Below are 27,038 nucleotides of genomic sequence, written 5' to 3'. Positions count from 1 at the left end.
CGCACTGCGGCTAAATGCAACTAAATCCGATTTCGACGAGACAATCGGGATTCATCCGACGTGTGCCGAGTTAGATTATAATCCATTTAATCCATTTATAATTCATTAATCTCTTTATAATCTGTGTATTAATGCATTTATTCCAATCGTGTCAGGTTATTTACGACGTTCACCATTACAAAGGCCTCAGGCCTAGATTGGAAAAAGACGAATTGTTGAAGTTAAGAGGTGTGCCGAGAATGAATAATTCTGGCACACCTCGTTTCCCCTGAGGATAATCAACGCGAGTCATTTTTCATACGAATATCATGAAAATGTTATGAAATCAGTGCTTCAAATCCTTATCTTTGGGAAGGGTATTGATGGATTGCTCGTTTGATTGCCCTACATATAATTTTTAGTTAAGACATACGTAATTTATGGATGGGAACATTCTAGCTTTTATCAAACAAAATGTAATAATAATAATACTAATTGAGAAAATGCATCGCAAAAATGAGTAAAGTTAACCTCTATTTTTCACAATTTCCAGCACAAAGTTTGGAAAACTTTGGAGAACGACCCAATATTTGCCCACAATCCGTTAAAACCAACGCTGGAGGAAGCTCGAAGTCGTACGATGCAGCAAGTGCTTCGGGTTTTACAACACAAGTTCTTGAGTGAAGATGATTTAATGGAAAATCCAACTCTGGTAATGTCAATTGAATGCTAATTTATTTATCTTCATGGTTAAGTTATTTTGACTTGTAGGAAAATTCTCTGATGATGGCTTTGGGTCAATATGACTGGTCTTTGGGGGCAAGAATATCTCTACTTTTTCTATTCTTCAAAAACACTATTAGAGGACAAGGAACAGCGCATCATTACGATCTAATGGACAAAGTTGATAACGCGGAGGTTTTCTTTTCAATTATTTTTAAAAAGATTTGTATATTTGCAAGAATTTGTATTCCTTGAAACTTGTTTTGTTTAAATATAGATTACGGGTTGCTTTTGTCTAACTGAAGTATCTCATGGTTAATTTCGCAACATTTAATAACAAAATTGCCATTTTGGGACAGCATATGAAATGAATATGTATTTAATACAGGAACGAATTCTCGTGCATTACGAACGGAAGCAAGGTATGATCCAGTTCTGAAGAGGTTTGTCCTGCACTCCCCTGATTTTGAAGCTGCCAAGGTTTGGGTCGGGAATCTAGGTCGGATATATGTATTAATTAGTAATAAACCTTGTAAATAAATAGCTAACCGGCAATCAATTAATTTTTCAGCAAAAGCGGCGACCCACGCAGGTACGTAGATTATAATCTATTTGCATCCTCTAAAAAAATCCGTTCCACATGTCGCTATCCTATTATGAGTGAAATACACGGAATCATTATCAAAAATCAAAATCATTGCGCACATTATAATAATTAGATTAAAGTAAATTTTATTATGTTCCGTCCATGTAGCCGTCTTTGCCCAGTTGATAACTCCCGACGAAACATGTCATGGTTTGCACTGCTTCATTGTTCCGATCCGTGATCAACATACGATGTTGCCCTTTCCTGGCGTAATAATTGGTGATATGTACGTGCAGCAATCTCATGAAATTTTGAACAGTGATATTTAATCTTATTTATTAACCTATGCATTTAATTAATGTGTGTTGTGATATTAGGGGAGAAAAACTAGGACTTAACGGGATGGATAATGGGTAGCAAGAATTCCGACTACTTATCTGTACAATATTCAAAATTAGTGTAAAAGTCTTTAGTTGAATTGCTTATTTCTTTGGTCCAGCTACATGATGTTTGACCACTACACAATCCCTCGTGAAGCCCTTTTGAATAAAAGTGGAGATGTCGATGAGGACGGAGTGTACGTCACTCCTTTCAAGGATCCAAACAAACGCTTTGGTAAACGAGAATAAGAGTTTTTACCCTAAAAGTTTTTTCGGGTATTATGTATATAATTTAACAATTTTCTTTATTATGTAGGAGCATCGTTAGGAAATTTATCTGCTGGTCGGGTAGGAATCGTGTCAATGTGCGTGACCAACATGATCAAAGGTATTTTCCCATTTTAGAATTTTTGTATCAGCGTCTTGGCATGGTTTTTTGGTGCGATACTAAATAAGCCATGTTGAAAGTTCTTCCAATTGCGATTCGCTACTCTGCCGTTCGACGGCAATTTGGAGTCGGTACTGGAGAAGAGATTCCTGTAATTGAATACCAGATGCAACAGTGGCGACTTTTCCCTTATCTCGCGGCAACTTATGCAATGAAAATTTTTGGGGACTATTTATTCCACGAATTTGTAAATCACGTAATGCTGTCCATGTCTGGATCGGATAAAGAGGTGGGGGCGGCTAGAGGCGCAGAAATCCATGCAGTTTCCTCCGCTGCAAAACCTTTAGCAGGGTGGTTGGCTAGAGATGCAATTCAGGAGTGCAGGTAAGTAAGCTTGAATAAAAAGCTTTGCTTATATATCAATAATCAAAAGTACTAGTCAAGTCTTTTCCCTGCAGGGAAGCTTGTGGAGGGCACGGCTATTTACGAGCGGCCGGAATTGGACCAATGCGAGATGACAACGATAGTAATTGCACGTACGAGGTAATTTTTGTCCCGGTTTTATCTACGAGGGTGTTCGCGTCTAATTGCGATTGTACATATTTTCAAGTTGCCTCATCATATTTTGCAGGGCGATAACAACGTCCTTCTCCAACAAGCAAGTAACTGGCTCATAAAACTTTGGGGAGAATATAGCTCAGGCCGCACTCTGGTTAACGAGGGTCCTCTGGGGTCACTCAGCTTCTTAAACAACGTGGGTCAAACCTTATCCTCCACTTTCAATCCCAATTCTTCACACCGCGACCTACTCCGACCTGAAACCTTGCTATCGGCGTATAAATGGTTGGTGTGTTGGCTCTTGAAAAATTCTGCGGAAAAATTTCAAGTCCTCTCATCTCAAGGGGTGGACCCTTTCACGGCTAAAAATAACTCTCAAGTTTACAGAGCTCGAACATTAACATTGGCTTACATTGAGCATTTCGTTTTGGAAAGATTTCTCCACAAAATTCAAGAAACGCCAAATTCTGACGGGGTGCGGGACGTTCTCACGAAACTTTTCCTCCTTTATGGCTACTGGAGTCTGGAAAAGCAGTTGGCATTTTTGTACCAAGGTGGATATGCCAAAGGACCGCTGGCTGCAACCTTAATTAGAGAAACGATACTCTCATTGTGTGAAATCCTGAAGCAGGACGCCGTCGCTGCAGTGGATGCCATTGCACCGCCAGATTTTATCATAAATTCATGCCTGGGCAGGAGTGATGGACAAGTGTATAAACATTTACAGGCTGCCATGATGCAAACTCCGAAAGGTTTCGAGAGGGATGAATGTTGGCAAGATTTGGCAAAATTGTTTCAGTCAAAGATGTAACTTCAAACAAGCATTACGCATCAAGCAAGTACGTGCTAGTTTAATTATTATAAATAAACTTTTTACAACATAATAATGTATTATGCTTGTACAAAATTCGATACAAAACAAGTTAAAATTCTAGTTGAGAGTTTTTGGTTTTGTTTATAAATACGTATATCGAGATATGGCTATTACTTTCGTCATGATTGTTCAACGTAAAAAAAAGTTCCTTCCTGCACTTAAAGCTTTACTAAATACATTTCTTTCCGGGTCATGAATACACACATACATTTTAAAATTCTTACTGAACTTCATCTCTGGTTCTACTTTTCAACTCCAAATCCGTATAATACGAAGCGGTCGTGGTATTGCTCGGTGTGAGGGAATATGTTCCTGGGGATTGAGGTTGTGATTGAAGCTGGGGGCGAAATAAGGGCGTATTTGCACAAGGTACTCCACATCCAATACTGCCAGGCAAATCTCTCAGTTCCAAGTAGCAGTTATCCACCATGGGCGGCACGGGAATTGGGGGTCTCCTCCATATCTGACTGTTTTTTTAGAAATCGTTTTAATTTAGAGTACTTCTTTTTCTGTACGGGATAATTATAGAATACTTACGAAGCGCTTGCGACTGGTGCTGCATTGTGCAATTCCGCATAAATATTGTAGCCCTCCTTATTGTTGTCATTGTACGGCCCTTCACAATACGTATTGGACAAAGGGGTCGAATTCGTAGATCTCGACGGTGGCAGAGGAAGCGTTTGAAGATGTTCGTTACATTTCCGTTCTAAATGACGCATCGAGTCTGGATTGAGGTGCGATCTCCCTTTTCGTATCCTAGAAAAAAATCCAGTCGCTCAAATTAGTTGACTGCTTTTAAATAACTCGATGCTTGGGTAAATAGATAATTAGTATTTTTGTGTACCTTCTAATGCTCAGAATAGCAGCCATAATCCCAGCTCCCGACAATGCCGAGATAATTGCGACCATGGTCAACATAAAAGTGAGATTGTTCACTTCCCCTCCTGTCTTTTGTAACGAGTCGAAGCCCCATTTTGAACACAGATCACAGCTCTCGGTGGAATTATCCTTTTCGAAAATGAGGAGTGGAGCCATGAAAGCTGGGAGTGGTGGGGGTGGAGGGAAGTCGGGGAAGTTCACCAGGGCGAGACTGATTCCCCCCAGGCTTGGGAAACAAGACCTGTCCGTGCAGTCCATATTTCGCAGCTTGAGAAATATTTCCGAGAAGAGACAACAATTTATTTCCTTTTTATGACAACCACTAATTTCCCACTCGTCCGATTTCTTATCTAACAGCGTATTTTCCACTAATTCTTTACAGCCTCGAGTCAAATGTTATATAATTCAATCGTTGTTAACATGTTGTCGAAACCAATTTAAATGTAAATTAATATTTAAAACTTGTTACTTAATTAAACTCGATTTCTTAGAGGTTACTGTAAAACTGTAACTCTTGGAAATTCTTCACACCTTATTAAATCGGGAATGTTACATAAAAAGTTGGATGGACGAGACTGACTGGAATGATGTCTTGAACAGGATAAAAATTTAGAGGGCTGTTTAGGTACATCGATGATTTGTGGTTTGAAAATCTTTGGTAGATCCAATGTTGTGGAAGTAATGTGAGGATTATCGTCTCGTATTAAGGAGATTAGTACGTATTGAGTTTCACTGGGTGATAGATAAACGAACGAAGCAGGGACCGAAGAGTTTTCGAGGGACTGCAGCAGGTTGACTGACTGAACAAATGTGTATTCTTGCAATTGTAACTTACAACACAACAATGTAAAATGCCATGCAATTCAAGCCCAGAGTGGATGAAAGGTTTGGGTAGGTGGGCAATGTTGCAAGTGTATACAAACGATGCTGAACAATTTTAAGCTAAAAATTACAAGATGAATTACAGGAAACGTTTATGGTCACATTCGGCAGAAATCATGCATACGAGGTTCGTTTAATTGCTCATCATAAGATATGCAATTTACAGAGAATTTGTTGGATTCAAGGGATGCCCACACTTTGAGAGCGTCCCTCGACTCTTTGAAAAATGTGGATTGTTGGACAAGTTTGTAGTTAGATTCCACCCCGAAGGCGATTCTCCCACCATTTCGACCTCAACCAATCCACCTGTTGCCTCTTCTTCTTCCTTATTGTCTTCGTCAAGATATACAGAGAACAACAAAACCTCACCAGTATGCCAAACCCGCTCATTGTTGGGTGCAACAAAAGCTTTGCTAATATGTCAACAATCAAAAGCAATAGTCAAGTCTTTTACCCTCACAGAGTCAAAGAACACTCCAATTTGTGAATGTATGTACCTACGAGGACTTGCTTACTTACTCCGGAGAGGAGTTTATACCATTATTACGTTGTGTATGTACATACATTTTGAATAAACCGTCGCAACAAACATGAAAATGTGGCGTCATACAGAAAAATGTAAAATGACACCACATGAAAATTATGTGACTTATGACCTTTGACCTGGTCCTCATGGTCATTTAATTTTAGACCATACCCCCTGCTGCGGTGGGTGGTCCGATTTATCCCATTTTCGAATTAGAGCCAGAACTAAAAATTAAAAGCACAATGGCGAAAACGGTGTTTTATTATGCTGAGACATTCTGGAGAAATCTTGCTTGCAGACGGATAGACGGACGGACAAAACGGTTATGTTGACGCCTTCTGGAAATATTCTGCTTACGGACGGACGGACAAAACGATCACAATAAACGGCTGGCCCCACTTAATAAATGAATAGGTGTAAATGATGTTGGTTTTTCATGTTGTTCCCTTTGTTCCCTTTGTACAATTTTTACGTATGAAACTGGAAGGTTTGTGGGGTGTGGCTTTACCCAGGCGTCCAGCCTGTAAGACACCTTTCTCAACGTGAGAATTGGGTAAAACCTGGATTCCCGTGTCCATGAAAAGAAATCAACAGCATTATTATTATTTATTGACAATATGTTAACAAAATTATTTATTACGTGACATTTTAGTACAGGAGAAAAAAAAACATTGTGAAAAGTGTATCAATAACTAGTAACAATGTGTGCGATTTGATGCAGACATACGTGGAGATATCACCGGTTGTGTATTATTAACTATTAAAAAAGTTAGCAAACTATTATATAAACATTTTACTGCTTATTTAAAAAAAAGTTACATAGATTATGAGTGAATCATGATGAGTAGTTAAGGTGAGAATTGGGAAATTTCCAGTCAGTTCAGTACAAAAAGACAAAATGTAAAAAAAACATTACTATACGATTAAATCAAACCCGAGCATTCAATTAAACAATTTCATATAAAACAACATCTGCATATTTAACGTTAACCACCTTCCATTTCACACCCATATTTTTCATTCATCATGCATAACCTACCTCTTAAAACTTAACAGTTATCGCTTAATATTAATTTGTTAGTTTTAGTTAGACGACTAGTTAATTCTGCAGTGATTGAGGATTCACACCTATTTTTTATTATGAAGCAACGCAACCCGTGGTCGAAAAACACTCCTCTTCAATAATTCAACTTTGGTTATTTAAATTTTGTTGCATAAATCAGCTTAGAATCCACTTTCGCAGAACGGCAATGACAAGAAGGGACGAGGTCAGGATTGCACTGCCCCCACTGCTCCTTCCCCCATTGGTGGACCTCAGTGCCAAAATGTCGCCATCTGCCCCCGTCAGTCTGTAGCTGTCTTGATTGAGCCTCTTCGTCCTGTAGAGAATCGTCCCATCGTCCAAACCCGAGTCGCTGTTCTCAATTCGGAGCCAAGTGTTAACTCGGACGACGTAAACTCCTCCGTTGCTGTCTTCCGAAGACGACGACGACGCCATGTTGTTCATCAAACTCCTTCTCCGACGACCATAACCGATCTGACCGTTACTGCACTGCGACTGCAACCATAAAACAAAAATGGAACCGTGAAATTATAATTGTGTTTGTTCTCTGCATGCAAAATAAGTAAATAAATATGCAATAAAATCATTATATTGTAATGCAGCTATTCATAAATAGCAGGAGTAGCAGCAGCAGCAGTAAAGCAAGACATTTATGTATGGGATCACAATTTTGCCTGAATTTTCCGATGTGGTTTACACCGCCGAGGAGCCACTATTGACGATGTGGCATGATTTGTTGTTCGCAAGTGTTACTTGATTACAAAAATCTATGCAAACGCTTCCATGTATGACAAAGTATAGTTGGACGTAGATAAAATTGTGTAATAGATATCGCCCTGAAAATTTCTACTCATTTATCATTAGTATTCATTTCATAATCGTAAACCACCATCGCGTTTTTCTCTCTTTGTAATGGCCAACCTATTTCTATAAAAATGTGCCGAAATCCAGTTACTTGTTACACTACACGTCTTGAGCAAAATTATAACTAACCTAGTACTCGCTAGAAATAGTAATTGTTTTGTGAATAGCCAGCCACGCACCACAGTTGTACGTACGTAAGTAAAGGACGTTTGCATGAATTCATTCCTTCTTCACCCCCGCAAAGTTTTGCCATCGCCTAAACTTAACGTTTCACTTAATTTGATTAAAGTTTTTTATTCACAGTTCAAGAAGCTCAGTGGCACTGGGTTGGAATAAAAAAGGAAGAGGACACGGAAGGATTTGCATGCAAGATAGATACTTTTGTATGCAACGCTCTTTTGACTAGACGGCAGGATTTGACCATTTATAGGTAGGCATAGAATAGGCACGCATGGATGGATGGATGGATGCAAATTTGTTTTCTAGCTTTGTATGTAGCTGGTTTAAGTGGTAGAAAAGTTTAATGAATCCTAATTGGATTTAATTTAATGTAATGTTTAATAATGGCAAGGCAAGATGAAGATGAAGAGGATGAATAAGAAGAAGAAAATGATGATGATGATGATCGGATAACAGTTGTTGTTAGTAATAAAAAGTCTCAACTTACAGGTCGACAAGTTCCCAAACAGACGTTAACCGTCCCTTGGAACAAGACGTAGCTTGAATCTGGAAACTTGAAGGCTCTAAACTTTGCAGAAAGAGTGTCGCCATCGGAGGTCACAAAGTTTTCGAATAGATACGGATCCACGGTGCATCTGGGGACAAAATATGTTGAATGATATTTCCTGACTTCGTGTACATGTGTATGTAGATTAATTTGTAATTACCCATTTACTAGGATAACCTCGGACTGGTCTTCTTTGTCAGTGACGTCCAATCTGGACACGATGATGCCGTAAACATCCTCCCCCTTGCAAGGCTGCCTTACACATTTTTCAAAATGAGAGACCTCCATGGTCAAAGGTGCTCCAGGTTGGACCAGTAATTCGTGACCAATAGTGCGTCCTTCCTGTTTAACAACCATGGATAAAATTGGTTCAGGGCCATAGCCTGTCGGGACTGGGTAGCCGTAAACCGGACTGCGTCACATAAAAAAACAATACAAGGTTAAACAGATTTTTAAAATTATTTTAAAATCGTAAGTAAATTAAAAGTCAGCAATTACTCTTCCTGCTCTTCAAATCCGGCTGGTAAAACGTCCCTTCTTCGTCGCAACGTCCCATTATTTGTCAGCAAGTAATTGTCCCCCAATTCCGGAGGGGTTGCCATTTCTCCTTCCTTCTTGCATTTGGCAAGAATCTCGGTATCTTTTCCTTCCCTGTCGATTACGACGATGTGATTGTAGAACGTTAGGGAACCCTGAAAATCATAAAAATTTTAATATTCAAACAATACAATTAATGTGTTTACTACGTAATCGGACAAGAGTCATGTGTTACAGGTGTCAAAGTACAGCTATAATTTTTATTATTTGCTTTGTCTGCTGCTCATTCATTCATGATAATCGATTCGAACAATGCTGATGATGAGGCAGGCAGCACAACACAACACACTAAACTATAAAAATAATCCACGCGACATTGAATGTGAAACGCACACCGGAAAGTAAACCGTCTTCGGATTACATAATCATAACTTACGCCACGCCACATTATATCTACTTATTTACAAACAAACGCTTCTTCTTCTTCTGGTCGTATCTACAGGAGTCCATGAGAATATTTGCAAGTTTTTTGTCCGAGTGATGATATGGTTAGAGCCGTTAGTGGGTGAATCGTAAAATGCATAAAATTACATAATCAACTGGTGCTGTATGAAAGAAATGCCATTAAAATTAACACTATCGGTCAAAGGCATATATCTCCGGAAGGAAGAACGGCTTTAATTCTGTCTGATAGTACACTTCTTGAGAGTAAAGTCAAGGAATGGGGGTACTCGGTTACTTGGCTTGCTTTGTTACCGATATTTCACCATTTTTTCATGGAATTGCACAATGGATCATGAAACTCTGTGTACAATTAAATGAGGAGCTATTGCATAATCATCAGAGGTTCTACATGTTTTTTTCAAAAATACAAAGTTTGTAAATATTTTAACGATACTAGACGATTTTTTTTTGCTCGAAGGAATTTAACCAGAGAATTATTTTCAGAAATTCAAATTTTGCGAAAATTTTAGTTTTTATGTTTTTTCGTACATATTTAGCCATACATATTTCAGCGATTTTTCGTAAATACGTATCCACATTCCGCACTCTGATAATCATCAATTATAGATTTAAGACTATTCGTAAAACGACATATGAAATTTAAGACTTGAACGCGAACTTTTTCTTACACAAATTGATTGCTTATTTCCCAAATAGTTTTGAGAAGATGATTCATACGATATCGTCAAGGTTGAAGTCACCTCAAGTCCACCCACTAATCAGGAAAGAGCGATGATTCAAGAGGAAGGTTAAGTCAAATTAAATCTGAATTTTGTCTACAGATAAAAAAGGCCTGCATAATGTGGTAGTTAGAATGAATGGCTGGTTAGTCAACGTGATTAAGCTCGACGTAAACATTATTATGCATCTAATACTTAATTTGAATTATGATGCGTGAGTGAGTAGGCATTTACGATACATTAAATTGTCGTATCATTGTCAGGGAACATCCTTCCGGAAATTCTTGGGTGGATTAGTACAACCACAACTATTATGCAGCACTATTAAATATTCAACATACATAAAAACCACTAACGAGAGAGATAAACAGAATAATGCAAGGTAAGCAATAACGCAAATGCAAATGCAAGGATTTAAAAATTATGATTTCTTTCGCTACGAATACTTCTTCTTTTTCTGCTTATGCATTACATTGTTGGTCATAATCTATTGTTTAGTTCATCAATTTATGAGGAAGGATGGAATCATGCGGTGCAAACTTTGCATACAAAAATGTGTTTATAATTTAATGTTTGTAAATAATAATAAAATGCGTAGCATTGTGCGTACTGCTCAAGATTTGTGAGCAAAATGTTTTTTTTTACTAAATTTTAAATTTTAAATTTTTTTCCGACGTTTAAAAGATACAATTTCAAACTCAAAGTCGCAAAACTTATTATCACTTATTTTTTACAATGGAGGTCTCCCAGTGCATGCTCACCGATTTTGACCAAACTAGTGTCAATCGATCACAAATCGATCATTTAATTAATGCGAAATTTTCAAAAGACACGATCCGAGAATGCTCAGATTTGGCAGAGTTATTGCGTCCGAAGAGGAGAAAATACGCAGTAAATTTGGAACGTAATTTTTTCAAGTTTGTAAGACCTCCCTCGATTGTTAATTATCTCGATAATTGACACGTAATATTTAAGCAGTTTACCATACACGAATAATACCGCCCTCCATATTATTATGCATCTCTGTGCCTAATTAATGAAGCTCATTACCCTGCTGTTTATGAAGTCTTTTCTTTTTTTAAATCTTGGTAATCGATCTGCCCCACTTCTGTCAATCACAGGAACCACATCGCATCATCATCATCATCATCACTCACTATTCAAAACCCATTAAACACGTTCTCCCATAATTATCCATCCCTGATATAATCATCTGTCGCCACACAAATCCTTTGGCAGGCAGGAGTCAGACAAAAGAAGACACGAATTCAGAGGTGATAATGATACTGATACACAAGACCGACGGCGATGGCGACGACGACGGCGACTACGGCGTTATGCACTGTGGGAAATGGAACTTAACCACACTGTTCCTATTTTAAACTTAAAATCATCCTTTACTTCATCCGATGCCTGATGACTTTGACTCAGAAATGCAGTACCATAACCAAAAAACTAACCGCAATTCGCATTTAAATTTAATTTTTTTCTAAAAACTTCTCCCCACTAGAGCACGTAGCTAGATACATAAACGCACTATGTTTTGAACAAAGGAAGAAGGAGGGTGATAAATTAACGGGTATTTTCGCATGGACCCATTTCCTCGAATCGTGTCGAATTGGATCATTTCATAATCGTGTCGGGGCAAATAAGCAGCTTTTGTGGAGAAACAAATTGGTAATTGAAACAATTCTCGGTCTGTCATGATGAAACCAAGGGCGAATAAAAATAGGGCTGTAGGCAAATTAGAAAAAAATCCTTCCAGAGTTCGCATTTTATTTAATTTAAATGTGGATGAGTTTGTATAAATCGACCGTTATTTATCCTTCAGACTGCCCAATTCCCATAAATCAGACTACTTTTTTTGCATTTACGCATTAGCATGACTTGCATGGAACAATGGTCAGCAAATTGTTTAATCTGCAGCCTACAATGTACTGCTTTTTCATGTAGAACGCTATGGTTTGACACAATTCGATGCAATCAGTTCATTCGAATCTTAAACATTTCAAGTCATGTAATTGTGTAGGATGTAGTTCAGTTAAGTGCGATTCCTTTGTGCGAGTCGATTGTACACATTATCGATATTTGAATTGGAGTGAAAACGCAATTTTTCACATTGACCTTCCCTGCTTCACTTTTGTCACTTACCGTTATTTTATTCAAAATTTGGGATGTTCCACAACGAGAAAAGTCTACGAGAGAGAGACGAAAACGAAGAAGGTTGTCAGTCCGATGGGGTAGACAGGCTGGTTCTGAAATTTATATAAAACTGAGCATTAAGTAATTTCCAAGATTTATAGAAAATTGTCCACAAACGCGTTTCGGTAACAAGACTGTGGCATAAATAGATTTCACGCGATTCATTCTTGACACATGATTCATAGGAAATTGCACGAGTTCAACGAGAAACTCAAGATTTTCTATACGGTTTTTGCCATATGTTTAAGAAAATTGTTAAAAATGACACTGAACTCTCACCAATTATTGCAATTTCAAAATACATCCGGCCCTTTATCATCATTCATGGTACAAAAAGAAGAGCTGAATTAACCGTTCAAGAGCACAAGATGATGACGAAGAACACTTGTAACACGTAACTTGTTAAGAAATAATTTCATTCAACTTCACAATTTCAGAATAATGTCTGCTTACATACTTATTTGTACTCGCTGTGTTGGTTCTTTAGTTTCCATTATCTTAATACTTGTGAGAATTTTCATCTCTCTAAAGAGTTATGCAAGTTATGTAACAGTGGTGGTGGTGGTGGTGGTGGTGCAGTGCATATTCATTTCAACGAGTCAGGAATAGAAGTTATTATTCAATTTCATCCCAGTGAAAAAAATCCTACTTTAAAAATGCAAAATTCATCCTTTTGATACTACATATTCGCAATTTTTGTTATAAATCTTTGACGAATCTTTGGCTTTCATTGGGTCGATTTTGTCTCTCAACTTCCTAGATATGTGGCCATATTTGTTTATAATGATTCCCCGTGTTGCCCATTTTTATTCTGCTTGCATGATGAATAAAAGTATGAATTATTTTAAACGCAGCGTCAGATCAGCACCGCAGATGTTTTGCGTTCTTTAGGGCAATTGACGGAGAATGGCGTGGGTGGGTGGTGCAGAGATGGGAGAAAAAGCAAGGTCTGCGCAATCTGCATGCAACAGTTTTTACAGTTTAACAACCCACGAGCAATACCACATCAAGAACAAGAACAAAAGACTCCTTTCTTTATTTGGACTTGCCTCAGACGTTGGGCCTTCAACCTTTCTAAAAGTCTAATTTAATTGCTATCTAGTAAAATAATAAGGATACAAAATAAGCGATCCGCCCTTCTTCCCTGTTTCAGTCTGACTAATCCTAACGATATTTATCATACATAGGTGACAGGGTTTGGTAGGTTTTACCAATTTTTTTCTGACAATGGAGGTCTCCCAGAGTATGCTCTCCGATTTTGACCAAATTAGTGTGAATTGACGACTAATTTAATTAGTATGAAATTTGAAAAAGACACGATCTCCAAATGGTCACGTTTAGCAGAGATATTTGCGCCCAAAGAGGAGAAAATTTGCACGCAGTAAATTTGCAAAGTGCAAAATTTATCAACTTTAATAAGGCGCTTTTTCTCTTCTTAGGATGCAAATATCTCTGCCAAACCTGAGTATTGGCAGATAATGTTGTTTTCAAATTTCATACTAATTCAATTTGTGATCGACACTATTTGTGATCAAAGCCGGAGAACATACGCTGTGAAACCTTCATTGTCAATACAATGGTTATTAATCCCCGTTTAAGAATTGGCAGTGAGTGATTCACTATGAGTCAGATATAAAATAAATCACAAACTCCTTAATAGTTTTTGACTTTTTGTCACAAAAAATCGACAAATGTTAGACGTTCTCCTTGTCCTCACCTGGATAGTTTTTCAGTCCTTTAAGATAAGCATCGAGCAGATTGGGTCCTGACAGCTCAACTGTCATGTTTTCATCATCACAAGAGATTTTTGGTGTTACTGCAAAAAAATACAAAAAATATCACTAATTAAATGCCGAAATTGAAAATTATTAATTTTGACAAACAATAAATCATATTAGATTCAACATTTTCCAAGACATAAGATGCCATTTACATAATATGCACGACAAGAATGGACTAAATCATATTCTCACTGCTCCATAATTATCGGTGATTCATTCCTCCTCTTCCAATGACTGCATTCTTAATTTTATCAATGAAAGTGCACTCCACGATTTGGGAAGTACATTCTTCATTCGTGATTGAACAAGCTGCAAAGAAGAATCTTACACAATATCTTTTGTGTCCAGCTAATGCGATAAATTTAAGTGTGAAATCATCTTTCTGGTTAAATTAGTTTTGGCTACTGCATCCAACAAAACGCAGAGAATGTAACCGGAGGAGTCCGGCTCATCAATATCATTATCGCCTGCAGAATTCCCAATACAATGCAACATTATGTTCATTCATTGCCAATGAGGATTCATTATTATGCCATTCTTCCAACTTTTTTCCATTTTCATTAAAGGTACAAATTTCTATGTAACACGAATTTAAGCATGCGCCCAAACCCTTTTACTTGTTGGATATTTTAATCACTTTTTTCATCCAGGGAGTCAGAACGGACAGATATTCTCGTCTTCTTCTGGAGAAGAGAAGATGAATCATGTGTCATCATTTTGTGTCTGGCTTAATGAAGGTGTACAACTTTTCGATGTGAACAAGTCGGGTTACTTTATCAGGTTTTCTTTTAATTCTACGAAGAAGAGTTAGACAAAGGGTTTAGTTCAAGTGAGTGACGTGACTAATTTCGTTTTAATTGGATATCAAGATGTGGGAGTTGGATATGAATTGATAGGTATTGACACCTCAAGGATACAGAAACTGGATAAGCTTCCAGCAGCAAAAGCAGTCCCGTTCAGAGTACTCGTTCGTTACATTGTTATTTTAGACCAATACTTATTTTAACTTTCAACTATAAAATATTATCCATTCAATCAAAGCAAAGAATATAAAAAAAGAACATAATTTTAATCTTTGTTTACAGTTTTAGCATCAGTAAATTAGATTTTTTATGCTAAATCTCAACGGGATGAACACGACTAATTATTGCCAACAACTCGTGTCACTTTTTCCATTCGTGATATCTTCGCGTGAGGAATGGATTTGACAGATTTCTTCAGATTTGTTCATTTGTTTAAGGTGGTTGGTGAGACAGAGGGGAGGAAATGCATGCATACATTTACTTTAAACACTGTTACAAAAAAGTAAGTAAATAAGCAAACAAACGCCCGTTTTTTCCTCTCTCTCTCTCTCTCGGATAGTCGTATATAATCCGTGCAAATTATATGCTTAGGTTTTAGGAAATAAAAATTGCAATCATTTGCAATTTTTCTACCAACAAGGTTTGTTTTGCAAATAGAGACATTTTACGGGAACAAAGTCGTATGGCTGCAAGCGTTTTCAAAACTTTGCCGGCGTCCAATTTTAAAGAGGATTTAAAGAATTAGGAAAAAAAGTACTAAATACTTGTCTCTCAAGTTCAAAGTAATTATTGTAAAGTTCACACTAAATGTTGTGGAAATGATTGAAAAACTTGATCCGTCTTTATGTGTACATACACATCAATCAGAGGTTCGTTCGTAATGGAAATGGAACGGAGAAGAGGAAAGGGATACAAGCAATTTGCGATTCTTGAGATTATTCCCTCGAGAAGAATATTGTTACAACTGAACTGATGTTACCACAAAGGCAGAAAAACTCTCGAGTGATTAACTAAGTGATGTGTTGACTAATTGCTTTGTGCAAAGAGAAAAATTATACAGAATGATTAACATGAAAGAAAAATTAGAGCAAAAACTGGCATGTTTACAATTCTTGGTTACATATGCGGTGATATTTGTACATATGTAAAAATATTGGCTGCTACAAGTGCAGTGCATGCGTAACATCTCCATAAACTTCCGGTGGAATATTGTACTTTTACAATCTCACTAATTTTTCAACAATGCACCGCACAATCAAATCAAAAAGAATGTATATAATGAAACAAGAAAGAAAGGGAAATGCTCATTAGCATAACATTTTTATATTTTGGCTACTCCAGTTTGTATAGATTTTCCACCTTTTTGTTCTCCTGACTGAGAGGTCCGGAAGTCAAGTTCATTTGCTGGCTGTTTAGTATGTATAGGGTTGCCCCGGGTACCGGGTAGTTACCCGGTACCCGGCATACCCGGCCTGTTTTGGGATACCCGGTACCCGGCCGGGTAGACTTTACTACCCGGTCTACCCGGCCGGGTAATTTAAATGTTCAATTTTTTGCAAAACCATACAAAAAATATAATCCGATGAATTACATTTTTGTCCTTGGTGTAAAATAATATATTTTGAAAGAATGAGTACAAACTAGGCCAATTCTTAGGTGGAAATTATTATCCAGATATTAAAATTACTTTGGGCGCACTCACGTCAACCCTTGCATACATATCTTCCAGATTAAGCATGACAATATAACTTGCGATGTTTTGCGAAATTTGAGACATTTCTCAAAGCTTTCGCTAGAAAACCATTGGTTTTGCAAAGAAGGGTACCTATTTTCATGGTCATTTTGGCCAAGCGATTGCAAGCGTTTGCAAACCGCTAGAACCCCAATTTTTGCACCATTGCATAGTACAACTATCCATGTTGAGATCACGAAAAAAATAGCCTGATCCCTATCCCCATATTTTTCCAATTGGCATTCGCATGAGCACGATTTCGCCCATTTTTGGGTCGAAATTGGGGGTTAAATGATCACTTTAAAAAAACAAGCGTTTGCATGATCTCATTTCGATGATGTTAATTTTGCTGCATAAATCAACCATCCGAGTATTTGGTATGAAAAAATAAAGATGATCCCTGTCACCGATTTGCCACAAAGTCGACTGGAGTTGGGTAACTTTGGGTTTGTGTAAAAATCGGTGCACAAATTCTTAAAATAAGGCATATTTTTGTTGTCATCAGTGACTAAAATGTAGCTGTTGTGAGAGACGGATTTCTTCGAACCAATGGAGCAGAGCGATTGGGGGAGTTGGTCCCAACGAGAAATTGCTGTGGGACATCGTGACGATGAAGCTTGGTCACACTGGGAAAAGTTTTACCCCCACCGACCTTATTTGCAAATCCTGCCACGCAAGACTGCGCTTTGATTACGAAAGGAACGGTTTTCAGGATTATCGAACTGCACTATCCAAATCTTCACGATTAGCTGTTCCAACCGTCTCTGATTTATGCGTAGCCGATACCTGCAGCACGATTGAGGAATCGCAGGAGCCAAGCAGCGTGGCGTCGACATCTCAATCCTCTTTGGACTCCAGTTTAACAGTCAATAGTCAGACCTCCCTGTCCATCAGCTTTTCATCTACCCAATCGGTTTGTAGTACACTATTTTACTTAAGCTCGATTATTAAAGATCAGTAATGATTTTGACTAATTATACTGCAGATATCCCTACTCAGCAATCATGCCAAAATTGATATCCCAACCGTGTCAAAAAGTGAACGGAGATGCTTCATTTGCAAGTCAGTTACTGGAAGGAAACGCTTGCCAGATTCAGCCATTCTTCAAGTACTACAACGTCGTATATTTACATCCCTCCCAAAAATAGGACTTGTGCATCTCATCTCGAGAATAACCAATTCACAAATGAAGCACTCATTCAAATAACTGCAGACAAGCAAAGTTTTGAATTATCTGGTCCAGATATAACAAAATGGATAGCTCAACTCCTCAAGCACATTGATAACAAGGTCACCATCCTGGATTTTGGGAAAAATTCTCACATCAAACCAGAAGATTACCATCTACTTCTTGGTGTAACTCGTGACCAATTTTTGGAATTATTAGAAATATGTCGACATCACATCCATTCCAGCAGCAACAGAAGCGTTGAGAATGCACTGGCATTGTTTCTGATGAAGATGCGTCTCGATTTACCACAGAAAGTTTTGGCACTACTGTTTGGAATCGATGGGCAGCAGCGAGTAAGTGAAACAATTACCCGTGTCGCCGAAGTCTTGGATCGCGAGTTTGTTCCATACAATCTTGGATGCGGTGAAATGCATCTAAACAGAGAAATGGCAGAAAGTCACGATTCCGAGTTTTACCATCGTATTCTGGACACTCCACCGAAATCCTTGCACGTTACCTGTGATGCAACCTATTTGAATATACAAAAGCCATCGAATTTTGAAGTCCAGAGGAAGACATTCTCACTCCACAAGTTCAGGAATTTAGTCAAGCCCATGCTTATTGTCTTTGCTGATGGATATATTTTGGACGCCGATGGACCCTGGTTTTCAGATTTCAAAAATAACGACGCAAATATTTTAGAGAAGATCGTTAATCGTGCAGGGGCGGGTACACTTCTCATTCTTCTTCAGCCGGGCGACGTATTTATCCTTGACAGAGGATTTCGAGACTTTGTGGAGAAATTGAGGGCTCTCGGCTTGGTGTACATGCCGGAATTACTTAAAGGGAAGACTCAATTCTCAGCAGACGAAGCGAACCAGTCAAGAAAAGTGACAATGCTCCGGTTAATCGTGGAGGTAGTCAATGGTCAAATTAAGCTTCGCTTCCGGTTCTTCGACTCCATTATTCAAGCCACCTACCTGCCAAAAATAGCAATGTTTTTTCGAATTGCTTGTGCCATCCACAACAAATACGGGACTAGGTTTAGAAAGTCCCCAGAAAATGAAGACTACATAATCAATGAAGTAATTGGTGACATGGATCGAGCCAACACGTTAGAGATGCTGATCAAGGACAACGGCCTGCTCAGAAAACAAATTATTTGGACTGCACCAACTGAAGCTGATTTGGCGAACTTTCCAATTTTGTCTATTGATGATCTTAAGAAGATAACACTTGGGACCTTCCAGATCCGAATGGCTGACAGCTATACAAATCAGCATCTCCAAGAAGAAGGTGAATATCGTCTTTTCATTCACAAAGAAAACTCGTCCCTATTTCGTGTAAAGCTGCAAAGCCGATTCAATCGACGAGCGACCCATCAGGTTTGGATTCAGGTTGATATCGGAGAACATGGACACAAAGCGATCGACTCCTACTACTGCACATGTAAAACGGGATCCAGGACATTGGGATGTTGTTCGCATGTTTGTAGTGTAAGTTTTAATACTATTAAATTAATTGCATGGTCACAGTAATTATTCCGTTTAACATGCATTTTTGTTAATTAATTAACAGGTGTTTAAGTGTTGCGGATATGATCGCCACCAACCACCAAGTACCCGGAGGAACCATCGAGCCTATTCCTTCCTCGACGCTGCCGTGGACATTGCGGGGGAGGAGGACGACGATGAATAATAATGTGCATTTTTATTTAAATTCTGTGTGGAGTGTTAAAGTTACCAGTTTTATAATTTTTTATAATAATGTTGTGCATTTCATGTGTAAGTGTTGAGTGCCAGTTTAAAATTCATAGTTATATGCATTCCTTCCTCTCTGTAATCTTTTTCAATATTGTCACCTTCGTTAAATTCTCCATTCGTCATTACAATGTAACCTGTTCGTTGCACATATATTCATATACAGGGTGGTTAAAATGTCACGCCACAATGGAAAATTTTTCAATGTATATGAGAAGAGCAGAGAATAAATATTTTTTTTGATATTTAAAATTATTTCCCCAAGTTACAAGTTACTATGCATGCCAAAGTTCCCCAAAATTGCGAATTTTACCAGTGGCCCAGGAATTATAATTAAAATCAAGGGGGCGTGGCCCAGGGGACCATCGAAACCAGGTACCCTTCTTTGTCCAGCATTTAGGCACATTATAATTTAGCAAACTCATTCTCCCGATTATCAGCGAAAAATAGTTACAAATCCATGAAAACAAGATCAAAATAGGCGTCTTTAATAGATCTGCGACACTTTCAAAGTGATATTTTGCGACTCCCCTCATGAAACAAATTTTTGAGCTACACAAGTTTGCTAAATGGGTGGCGATGATAAATAAGACATTGTCGTGAGTACGGTCTGTGTGAGCCCCACATCTATGACCCATACAGATTTTTTTGTAAATATTACTTTTATCTGAAATTTGATATGGAGGTTAAAAATGACTTATGCCTAACAGATACAACTTTACAAGTCCAAGATTTTAAAAACCTCAACCTCATTTTTATCGGTAGTGTCAGTAAAGGGCAAGGATTAGTAAATAAATTAAAGATTAGGAGGCAAGTACTAGGAAATATTTTCAAAAAATCATTCGACCAGCCACACCACAAGGGATGATAGTCCGGTCAAGTCGGACACAAATTTAGAATGGCACTTTGTCCCAGACTTGAGCTAAATGAAGTCTGTACTTTATTGCAACTTCTTAAAACTGGTAAAATTTTTGCAAATTCTAGAGAAAAGTAGAATAAGTCCCTTTATATTTAATATATAAATATTACCCGGTACCCGGCCGGGTAGCCGGGTACCCGGCGAACATATTAGGCCGAGTACCGGGTAGCCGGGTAGTAGCACTACCCGGGGCAACCCTAATGTATGTACAAATTAGTAATTAACCAAGAGAAGGTTTTTCTTTTACTACGTGATGAAACACAGGGATTTATAATATCCAAAAATATTTACTGTTTTATTAGCTCTGACTGTGGTGCAATTAAGTGAGCCCTGTTTTAAATCGAGATCATTGTCTGCATCTTGTCAACGTCACAATTTTACTATTTATTTACGTAACAAAGTCGGAAGGAATCAGTCCGAAATTGAATTCACAGCAATTTTCTTGCCGCCGCGTACTCCATAATTTGCCAATTTACGTTTGGCAAGTAGAATTTATTTGACGGGTAGCCGGAATTGTAGTTGCTTTACCAGAGTAAATTAAAAAATCAAACTTGAAGTTTTCTCATTGCTTCCTGCTTCGCTCTGCTGATGAACCGAAAATTGAAATGATGGCAGATGCAGCTTCCTCTCACAGCCTATCCTAATCTAATCTAAGCACAAAACCGAATCCTTTTTTGGACTACCTATCTCATCATTCATAATTTTGTGATACATGCAAAATGCTAAAGTTAATTTATTTATTTTAGCATAAATAAAAACATTTTAAACAAAACGATACAACGTTTTGGTCAAATTTATCGTTTCACCATTTTCATGAAAGTTATTGAGAATGAGAAGCGTCCCAATCGAGGTGCGTGAATACACCCTTCCTGTGAATCAGGTAGTGTTTCGCGGGTCGGAAATGTTTTAATTTAAAAATTTACAAGTATTTGTACGTACCTACCTGTGTACACTATCCTTTTCTTAAAGCAAACAACTCTTCGCTTTTACTTCCTTCCTCCCAATTTGCAGGACCATTTTTTTCTACCTCTACATCATCTGCAAAGTACGTATCAAGTTCCAAATATGTCTGCTTGGCTTTGTTTGCTACTCCCAATTTCTTTCTAAACCATACAATAATTAACTCGGAGAAGGATTTAAGATCGATTAAGCACCGAGTCATTACAGACTTTAATTCATTTTTCGCACATTTTCTTTAACGGAACACAAACTCTTGAACAGCGTCATATTGGAGTTATAACAGTGAATTGAATTCATGCGATGAAAGCAAAAATCCAATCCACCGGAATTACAGTCGATGCATTCAATTCACACTTAATCAATTCAGGGAATTTACCAAATTTTGTAAAAAAAATTTAAAATTAAAAGAATCCACAGGTTTAATTTGATACGCTACGCATTTTTTTAAGTAAAAGCAAGTGCAAAAAATTATACAAGCTGTTGAAAAAAGAAGGTGTAATATGTACATCCGTATTTATGTACACTTATTTTATTACCCGATAAAAATACCACCACCAACCACCACATTTATCAAACTTTAGTACAAAACTCAACGGGTAAGAACACAACCGGAATTGTAAACAGATATATCTCAGATTTGGCATTTAGATTTATTGGTAACAGCAGTTTTACAACTGTTGCATAACATTTTCCTCATACGTACCCTTTAATTTCAGCTGTTATCATCAACCTGGGGAGTTAACTGTCTCAAAGGGTAATTCACATTGGCATACGTTAAATGCCGAGATACAATCTGCTTAATGCGTACATGAGAACTTTATGCCAAAAACGGTGGTTTTTATTCACGTGGCGCATACTGCATAGGCATTATTTTTAAGGTTTGGGCTTAGCTGATGTAATGGGTTGCTTAATTGTTTGTTTTTAAGTAATTACTTTTAATTCAAGCAGTCAGTCAGTCACACCTTCCTAACAATGTTCGATCCCTACAGCAGCATCATCCATCATTTTTTACACGTTACACTTTTGGCACAATTATGTACAAAGTGCACTAAATAATAAGAAGCTTAGAAGAAATTGAGACGGAGAAAAACCGCAGACGTGGATGTTAAAAAGTGATCCAATTCGGTCTACTTGGTGGTAATAAAACCGTAGTGTGCATTTACACCTGGGAGCAATTACTGCAGAACTGCAGAAGTTTATCTATGCAGCATTGTGTAACTGTTGCAGTGAGAATATTTTATAAGACGTCATTTTATGTGGCATTAAAACAAAGTGGCGTTATCTATAAAACTATTTATCTCTAAAATAGATAGCAGAGAATTAATAAGATTTCATTTTATTGTCAAGATTAAACTGTTAAAAAATCGCAAATTTGTTCTTCTTCACCTTTGTCTCCTCGTTTACAGAAAATTGAACCTGAGCGATTTATACCGTCATGAAAATGACGATAACCTGTCAGCATGTGCCATTAATCCTACCTCAAGTAATAAGCGGTTTTCATTTCGATTTCACAATTTGCTAAATAAACAAATTGAAAATTCGCAAGTAAATTGGATTCTTCACATGAACACATCGACCCCCAACCACATTTGTTACACTCTGAGCCTGAGCGTCACACGTACCTAAGTCTACCACCCACGGACCGAATGAGATCAGTTAACTTGGTATGGGGCCACTCACTCAGTCGCTAATTTCAAGGCAAAACAAATCACCTTTCGTTGCGCAATACCTGTTTGTTTGCTCATGCAAATGGTAGTAGTGGTGCTGCAATTCAATGCAATACTGCATTTCAAACTTGGACATGCTTTCGTCCCCAAAAAGTAAAAACTACTTAACACTCTGCCTCTTCTGCACAGAGCGAAATAATCCAAAATTATCGGAAACAATTCCACGAGCACTTTTTTAATGAAATTTTTGCGTACTCCGAGTTGTTGAGGGTGAAGGCCAAACATATAAAAAAATTGACGAGCCACGCCCACTTTGGGTGTGGTTTTTTCCTGGTAGGGTTAGAGCCAAATGGCATATCAAAAGTTGTAGCTCATGCGATGGTACATCTGCAGTAAAAATTTCATCTAAATCCGTTCACAAACAACAAAGATATCCAATGGCGAAACTCGGCGACAGTCAAAATGCGACGACTTTAGGGGCGTGGTTCTCCGAAAGGGGCAAGTACAATACTCTGAAAATTATTGTAAATTGTAGTCCCCACTGATCTTAACGAATTCCAAGAAAAACGGAGATCTTGATTCTGCCCCTTTCCAAGCTATAAGCCCGGGAACATTGGGAACATTCATGGCGAAATTGTCCAAAAAGGGTGAAATTTGACATGTCGTATCGCAGTAAAAATCGATATCTAGCTTCAGCCAGGTCTAAAAAGTGCGTCGCAGGTGAAATTGACCCATGTCGTCAGGGAAGCATGTCGACGTGTCGAAATTTCGACATGGAGCTAGAGTTGGACATTAAAAGGTCGATTTCTATCGAAATGGCGTGTCGACATGATCAAAAGTGTTTGCATATGTAGTTTGGAGGGCAGGGGAGTATTAGTTTTAAATTTCACCTCTCTAGCTCCATGTCGAAATTTCGACACGTCGACATGCTTCCCTGACGACATGGGTCAATTTCACCTGCGACGCACTTTTTAGACCTGGCTGAAGCTAGATATCGATTTTTACTGCCATACGACATGTCAAATTTCACCCTTTTTGGACAATTTCGCCATGAATGTTCCCAATGTTCCCGGGCTTATAGCTTGGAAAGGGGCAGAATCAAGATCTCCGTTTTTCTTGGAATTCGTTAAGATCAGTGGGGACTACAATTTACAATAATTTTCAGAGTATTGTACTTGCCCCTTTCGGAGAACCACGCCCCTAAAGTCGTCGCATTTTGACTGTCGCCGAGTTTCGCCACTGGATATCTTTGTTGTTTGTGAACGGATTTAGATGAAATTTTTACTGCAGATGTACCATCGCATGAGCTACAACTTTTGATATGCCATTTGGCTCTAACCCTACCAGGAAAAAACCACACCCAAAGTGGGCGTGGCTCGTCAATTTTTTTATATGTTTGGCCTTCACCCTCAACAACTCGGAGTACGCAAAAATTTCATTAAAAAAGTGCTCGTGGAATTGTTTCCGATAATTTTGGATTATTTCGCTCTGTGTTCTGCCGTAACAATTTACGTTTTGTTTTGGACTAATAACCAACCCATGAAAAAATGGTGCATGCATTGCACCATGGAATAATATCGAAGAAGAGGCAACGCATTTCTTGATTTTCATTTCGCACATGCAAAACATTTTTTCCTCTCATTAGACAAATCCAAGTTTGCTAAGAGGAGTGTAATTTATTTGTCATATCATCGCAATCACTTCCAATCTGCTTGACTGACATACCATATTTTTAATGATGCCAATTTGTGTACCACTTCACTTTCAGTTCTTCCTACTACTTACGTAGAATAGATCGGTGACACAGGAATTGTGTGCTAAATATATTGTTCGATGCATTAATAGATAGATACGTCGGTACTTTGTACAAGCAGAGAGTCCTTCGCTTCGAGAAATTTTCAATAAGGCATTCTAAACAAATAGGACTGATTTCTTAAGCAAAGATTGGATTAGACAAAAGAGTATTAATTAATTTAATGAATGTCCATTCCGTCGTCATCCCTGATTAAACAAGTAAATGGGAAGTGAGAGTTTTAGTAGAATGCTAATAATACAAAATCATTCTGAATGTGTACAGAGATAAGATGGGCGACATAATAGAATCTTGATTTAAATCGGTATTGTTAGTTCACCTCATCCTCTCCTTCTCCATTATGCTGCCAAGGTATAACCTCACGTAAAAAAAAGTCTGTTCAGGAATTTATTTCGTAATAATGAAATAATTGCCGTTTCTTTATTCTGTGTATGCACAAGGAACTCGTAATTATTATAAATTTGAGCTATCTATCCTACCATTAATTTTTTAACTAGGATTCATTCAATGGCGTATGTACTTTTCTATCGATGTTTGTGAGTCAGTAGCTAAAAATTATATATGCAGGAATTTAATATCATTCCTTCACTGCGTATAAAAAAAGGTGCAATATAATTCTGCAATATTAACTTAAATCAAGCCAACTAAAATAAAATCAAGCAAATGAAACAATAAAAATGGATGAGTTGCATTTTCTAAAACTCATCCGACCAAATTCAAGTAAAAATCCAAGACGAGTTTTAAACTAATTTTTGTCACAAAACGCAAAAATTTGGTAATTAACTGAGAGCTTGAAATACGAAGGTATATTCACTTACTCTTCGTAGCTGTTTACTGTAGTAACTTTATTTTGCACTTTTTTGCATGAATTTTCATAAGAAATACATAAATAAGCAACGCCACGACGAAACAAGCCACCACCTTGAGCTGAATCAGACCCCGTGAAGAATGTCCTTTTAGCAAGTGCCTACTTTTGTGTGTGGTATTATCCGTCATTGTCAGCTTTTGCTTATTAATCGCGTATTATATTTGACAGCATTTGAATCTTTATTTAATTCGATACACCAATAATCAATCAGTTTTGGTAGGACAAAATACATACAATGGCAAGTTCTTCAAATAGCAATTATTACGTATTTCTCATCTTACAGACTCATGAAAAAATTGCTAATTACTATTTTCGCTACTTCATCTTCTACAACCTTGTCAATCTAACTGCCTCCTACACAATAAATGTATCGTAAAATGCATAATATTCATATATATTCGCGTGTCTTCTGCATACATATTACGGAAGTCGCCTTGACTTGCTGGAAGCAATTTGCACTGTTAGTAAGTACGCATACAGGAGTAGAAGGTACACTAATTATAATCTAAAGAAATGATCTGGATACGTCACTCAACAGCAGAAAAACTATTCTAGTTTGTAGAACCTTGTCGTGTGTGAATTAAACTATTATTCATGAGCTTTTTTACACAGAAATAAGTATCTGACTTCAAAATAATGCATGTATCATGAAAATAATGCATATGCCACTTATCTATCTACATATCTCTCTTCTCTTACCTTTCGCACCACACAATCCAACAAGGACAAATCCAATCCAATAAGCCGAGTATGTAAATTGCATCATTACACCCATTTTGGTACTTCTTCTCTTCAGCATCACTTAATATTTTTTTTATTATCTTCGCATGCACTCGTTTCGAAGTTCATTCCATTAAACTATGCCATATTTTTATTTATACTCCGACTTCCAACGACAATTCACACACTTCCAATAATTAGAAGAACTAAAAAAAGAACACGATTTCCGGCAAAAATATGTAAGACAGACGACTTTCTCTTGTTTGATTGAGGTACTTTTACAAGACCGGATTTATCTATGTATTGAACACCACTTATTAAACACAAGAAATAACAAAACAAAAACACGGGTTGATACTGTGAGACAATGGAATTTAATGTGATCTTGTGCTTGATTTGGACTGATAGCATGCAGCAGTGCAAGCAAGTCAGGCGTCTAAAAAAGCAATCCAATCCTCTCCCTTCAAGAACCAAATGTGGACTGGTAGTAGT

General features: G+C 37.7%; 3 protein-coding genes and 1 long non-coding RNA gene across 8 annotated transcripts in view; 2 read left to right on the top strand and 2 right to left on the bottom strand.

Moving 5' to 3' along the window:
• LOC110858451 (peroxisomal acyl-coenzyme A oxidase 3) overlaps window positions 1–6,535 on the top strand; it is a 9,040-nt gene extending 2,505 nt beyond the window's left edge. The window contains exons 2-14 of one of the 4 annotated variants that reach the window (XM_035858637.1): window positions 533–691; window positions 751–897; window positions 980–1,016; window positions 1,091–1,201; window positions 1,274–1,294; window positions 1,457–1,574; window positions 1,666–1,701; window positions 1,788–1,903; window positions 1,985–2,056; window positions 2,137–2,440; window positions 2,515–2,599; window positions 2,688–3,453; window positions 6,074–6,535. In XM_035858637.1, the coding sequence (XP_035714530.1) occupies window positions 533–691; window positions 751–897; window positions 980–1,016; window positions 1,091–1,201; window positions 1,274–1,294; window positions 1,457–1,574; window positions 1,666–1,701; window positions 1,788–1,903; window positions 1,985–2,056; window positions 2,137–2,440; window positions 2,515–2,599; window positions 2,688–3,425 (1,944 nt within the window). In that variant the 3' untranslated portion in view covers window positions 3,426–3,453; window positions 6,074–6,535. Of the gene's footprint in view, window positions 1–247; window positions 456–532; window positions 692–750; window positions 898–979; window positions 1,017–1,090; window positions 1,202–1,273; window positions 1,295–1,456; window positions 1,575–1,665; window positions 1,702–1,787; window positions 1,904–1,984; window positions 2,057–2,136; window positions 2,441–2,514; window positions 2,600–2,687; window positions 3,556–5,415 lie in introns of those variants that run through there. The other 3 variants (XM_035858636.1, XM_022107240.2, XM_022107239.2) reach the window with 3 other exon arrangements.
• Window positions 3,569–5,184, bottom strand: LOC110858452. The gene is made up of 3 exons (XM_022107241.2): window positions 4,333–5,184; window positions 4,026–4,244; window positions 3,569–3,955 (listed from the first exon to the last, which is right to left on the bottom strand). Exons 1-3 carry the CDS (start codon window positions 4,623–4,625, stop codon window positions 3,709–3,711), a joined length of 759 nt encoding a protein of 252 aa, XP_021962933.1. The 5' UTR covers window positions 4,626–5,184; the 3' UTR covers window positions 3,569–3,708.
• On the bottom strand, window positions 6,392–27,038 carry LOC110858598. The gene is made up of 7 exons (XM_022107415.2): window positions 26,526–27,038; window positions 14,070–14,168; window positions 12,302–12,405; window positions 8,928–9,121; window positions 8,590–8,841; window positions 8,370–8,517; window positions 6,392–7,333 (listed from the first exon to the last, which is right to left on the bottom strand). The coding sequence occupies exons 1-7, from the start codon at window positions 26,623–26,625 to the stop codon at window positions 6,995–6,997; spliced, it is 1,236 nt and encodes a 411-aa protein (XP_021963107.1). The 5' UTR covers window positions 26,626–27,038; the 3' UTR covers window positions 6,392–6,994.
• Window positions 8,780–10,786, top strand: LOC118438421. 2 transcript variants are annotated; one of them, XR_004836782.1, is made up of 3 exons: window positions 8,780–8,868; window positions 10,128–10,532; window positions 10,649–10,786. It is a non-coding gene; the product is annotated as an uncharacterized LOC118438421 (long non-coding RNA). The 2 variants fall into 2 exon arrangements; XR_004836781.1 differs by lacking the exon at window positions 8,780–8,868 and having other exon boundaries at window positions 9,129–10,532.

This window comes from Folsomia candida, unplaced genomic scaffold (assembly GCF_002217175.1).
Source record: "Folsomia candida strain VU population unplaced genomic scaffold, ASM221717v1 Fcan01_Sc021, whole genome shotgun sequence".
Lineage (NCBI taxonomy): Eukaryota > Metazoa > Arthropoda > Collembola > Entomobryomorpha > Isotomidae > Folsomia > Folsomia candida.
This window is presented reverse-complemented; position numbering and strand designations above follow the sequence as displayed.

What these genes read in the sequence shown, in the direction of transcription:
- LOC110858598 (XM_022107415.2), bottom strand. Translation starts at nt 26,625, where the DNA reads ATGCTGAAGAGAAGAAGTACCAAAATGGGTGTAATGATGCAATTTACA. An exon ending in TGGATTGTGTGGTGCGAAAG is followed by an intron (nt 14,169 to 26,525) that starts GTAAGAGAAGAG and finishes ATTTTTTTGCAG; the next exon opens with TAACACCAAAAATCTCTTGT. An exon ending in AAATTTTGAATAAAATAACG is followed by an intron (nt 9,122 to 12,301) that starts GTAAGTGACAAA and finishes TATGATTTTCAG; the next exon opens with GGTTCCCTAACGTTCTACAA.
- LOC110858452 (XM_022107241.2), bottom strand. Translation starts at nt 4,625, where the DNA reads ATGGACTGCACGGACAGGTCTTGTTTCCCAAGCCTGGGGGGAATCAGT. An exon ending in GCTATTCTGAGCATTAGAAG is followed by an intron (nt 4,245 to 4,332) that starts GTACACAAAAAT and finishes ATTTTTTTCTAG; the next exon opens with GATACGAAAAGGGAGATCGC. An exon ending in GCACCAGTCGCAAGCGCTTC is followed by an intron (nt 3,956 to 4,025) that starts GTAAGTATTCTA and finishes CTAAAAAAACAG; the next exon opens with TCAGATATGGAGGAGACCCC.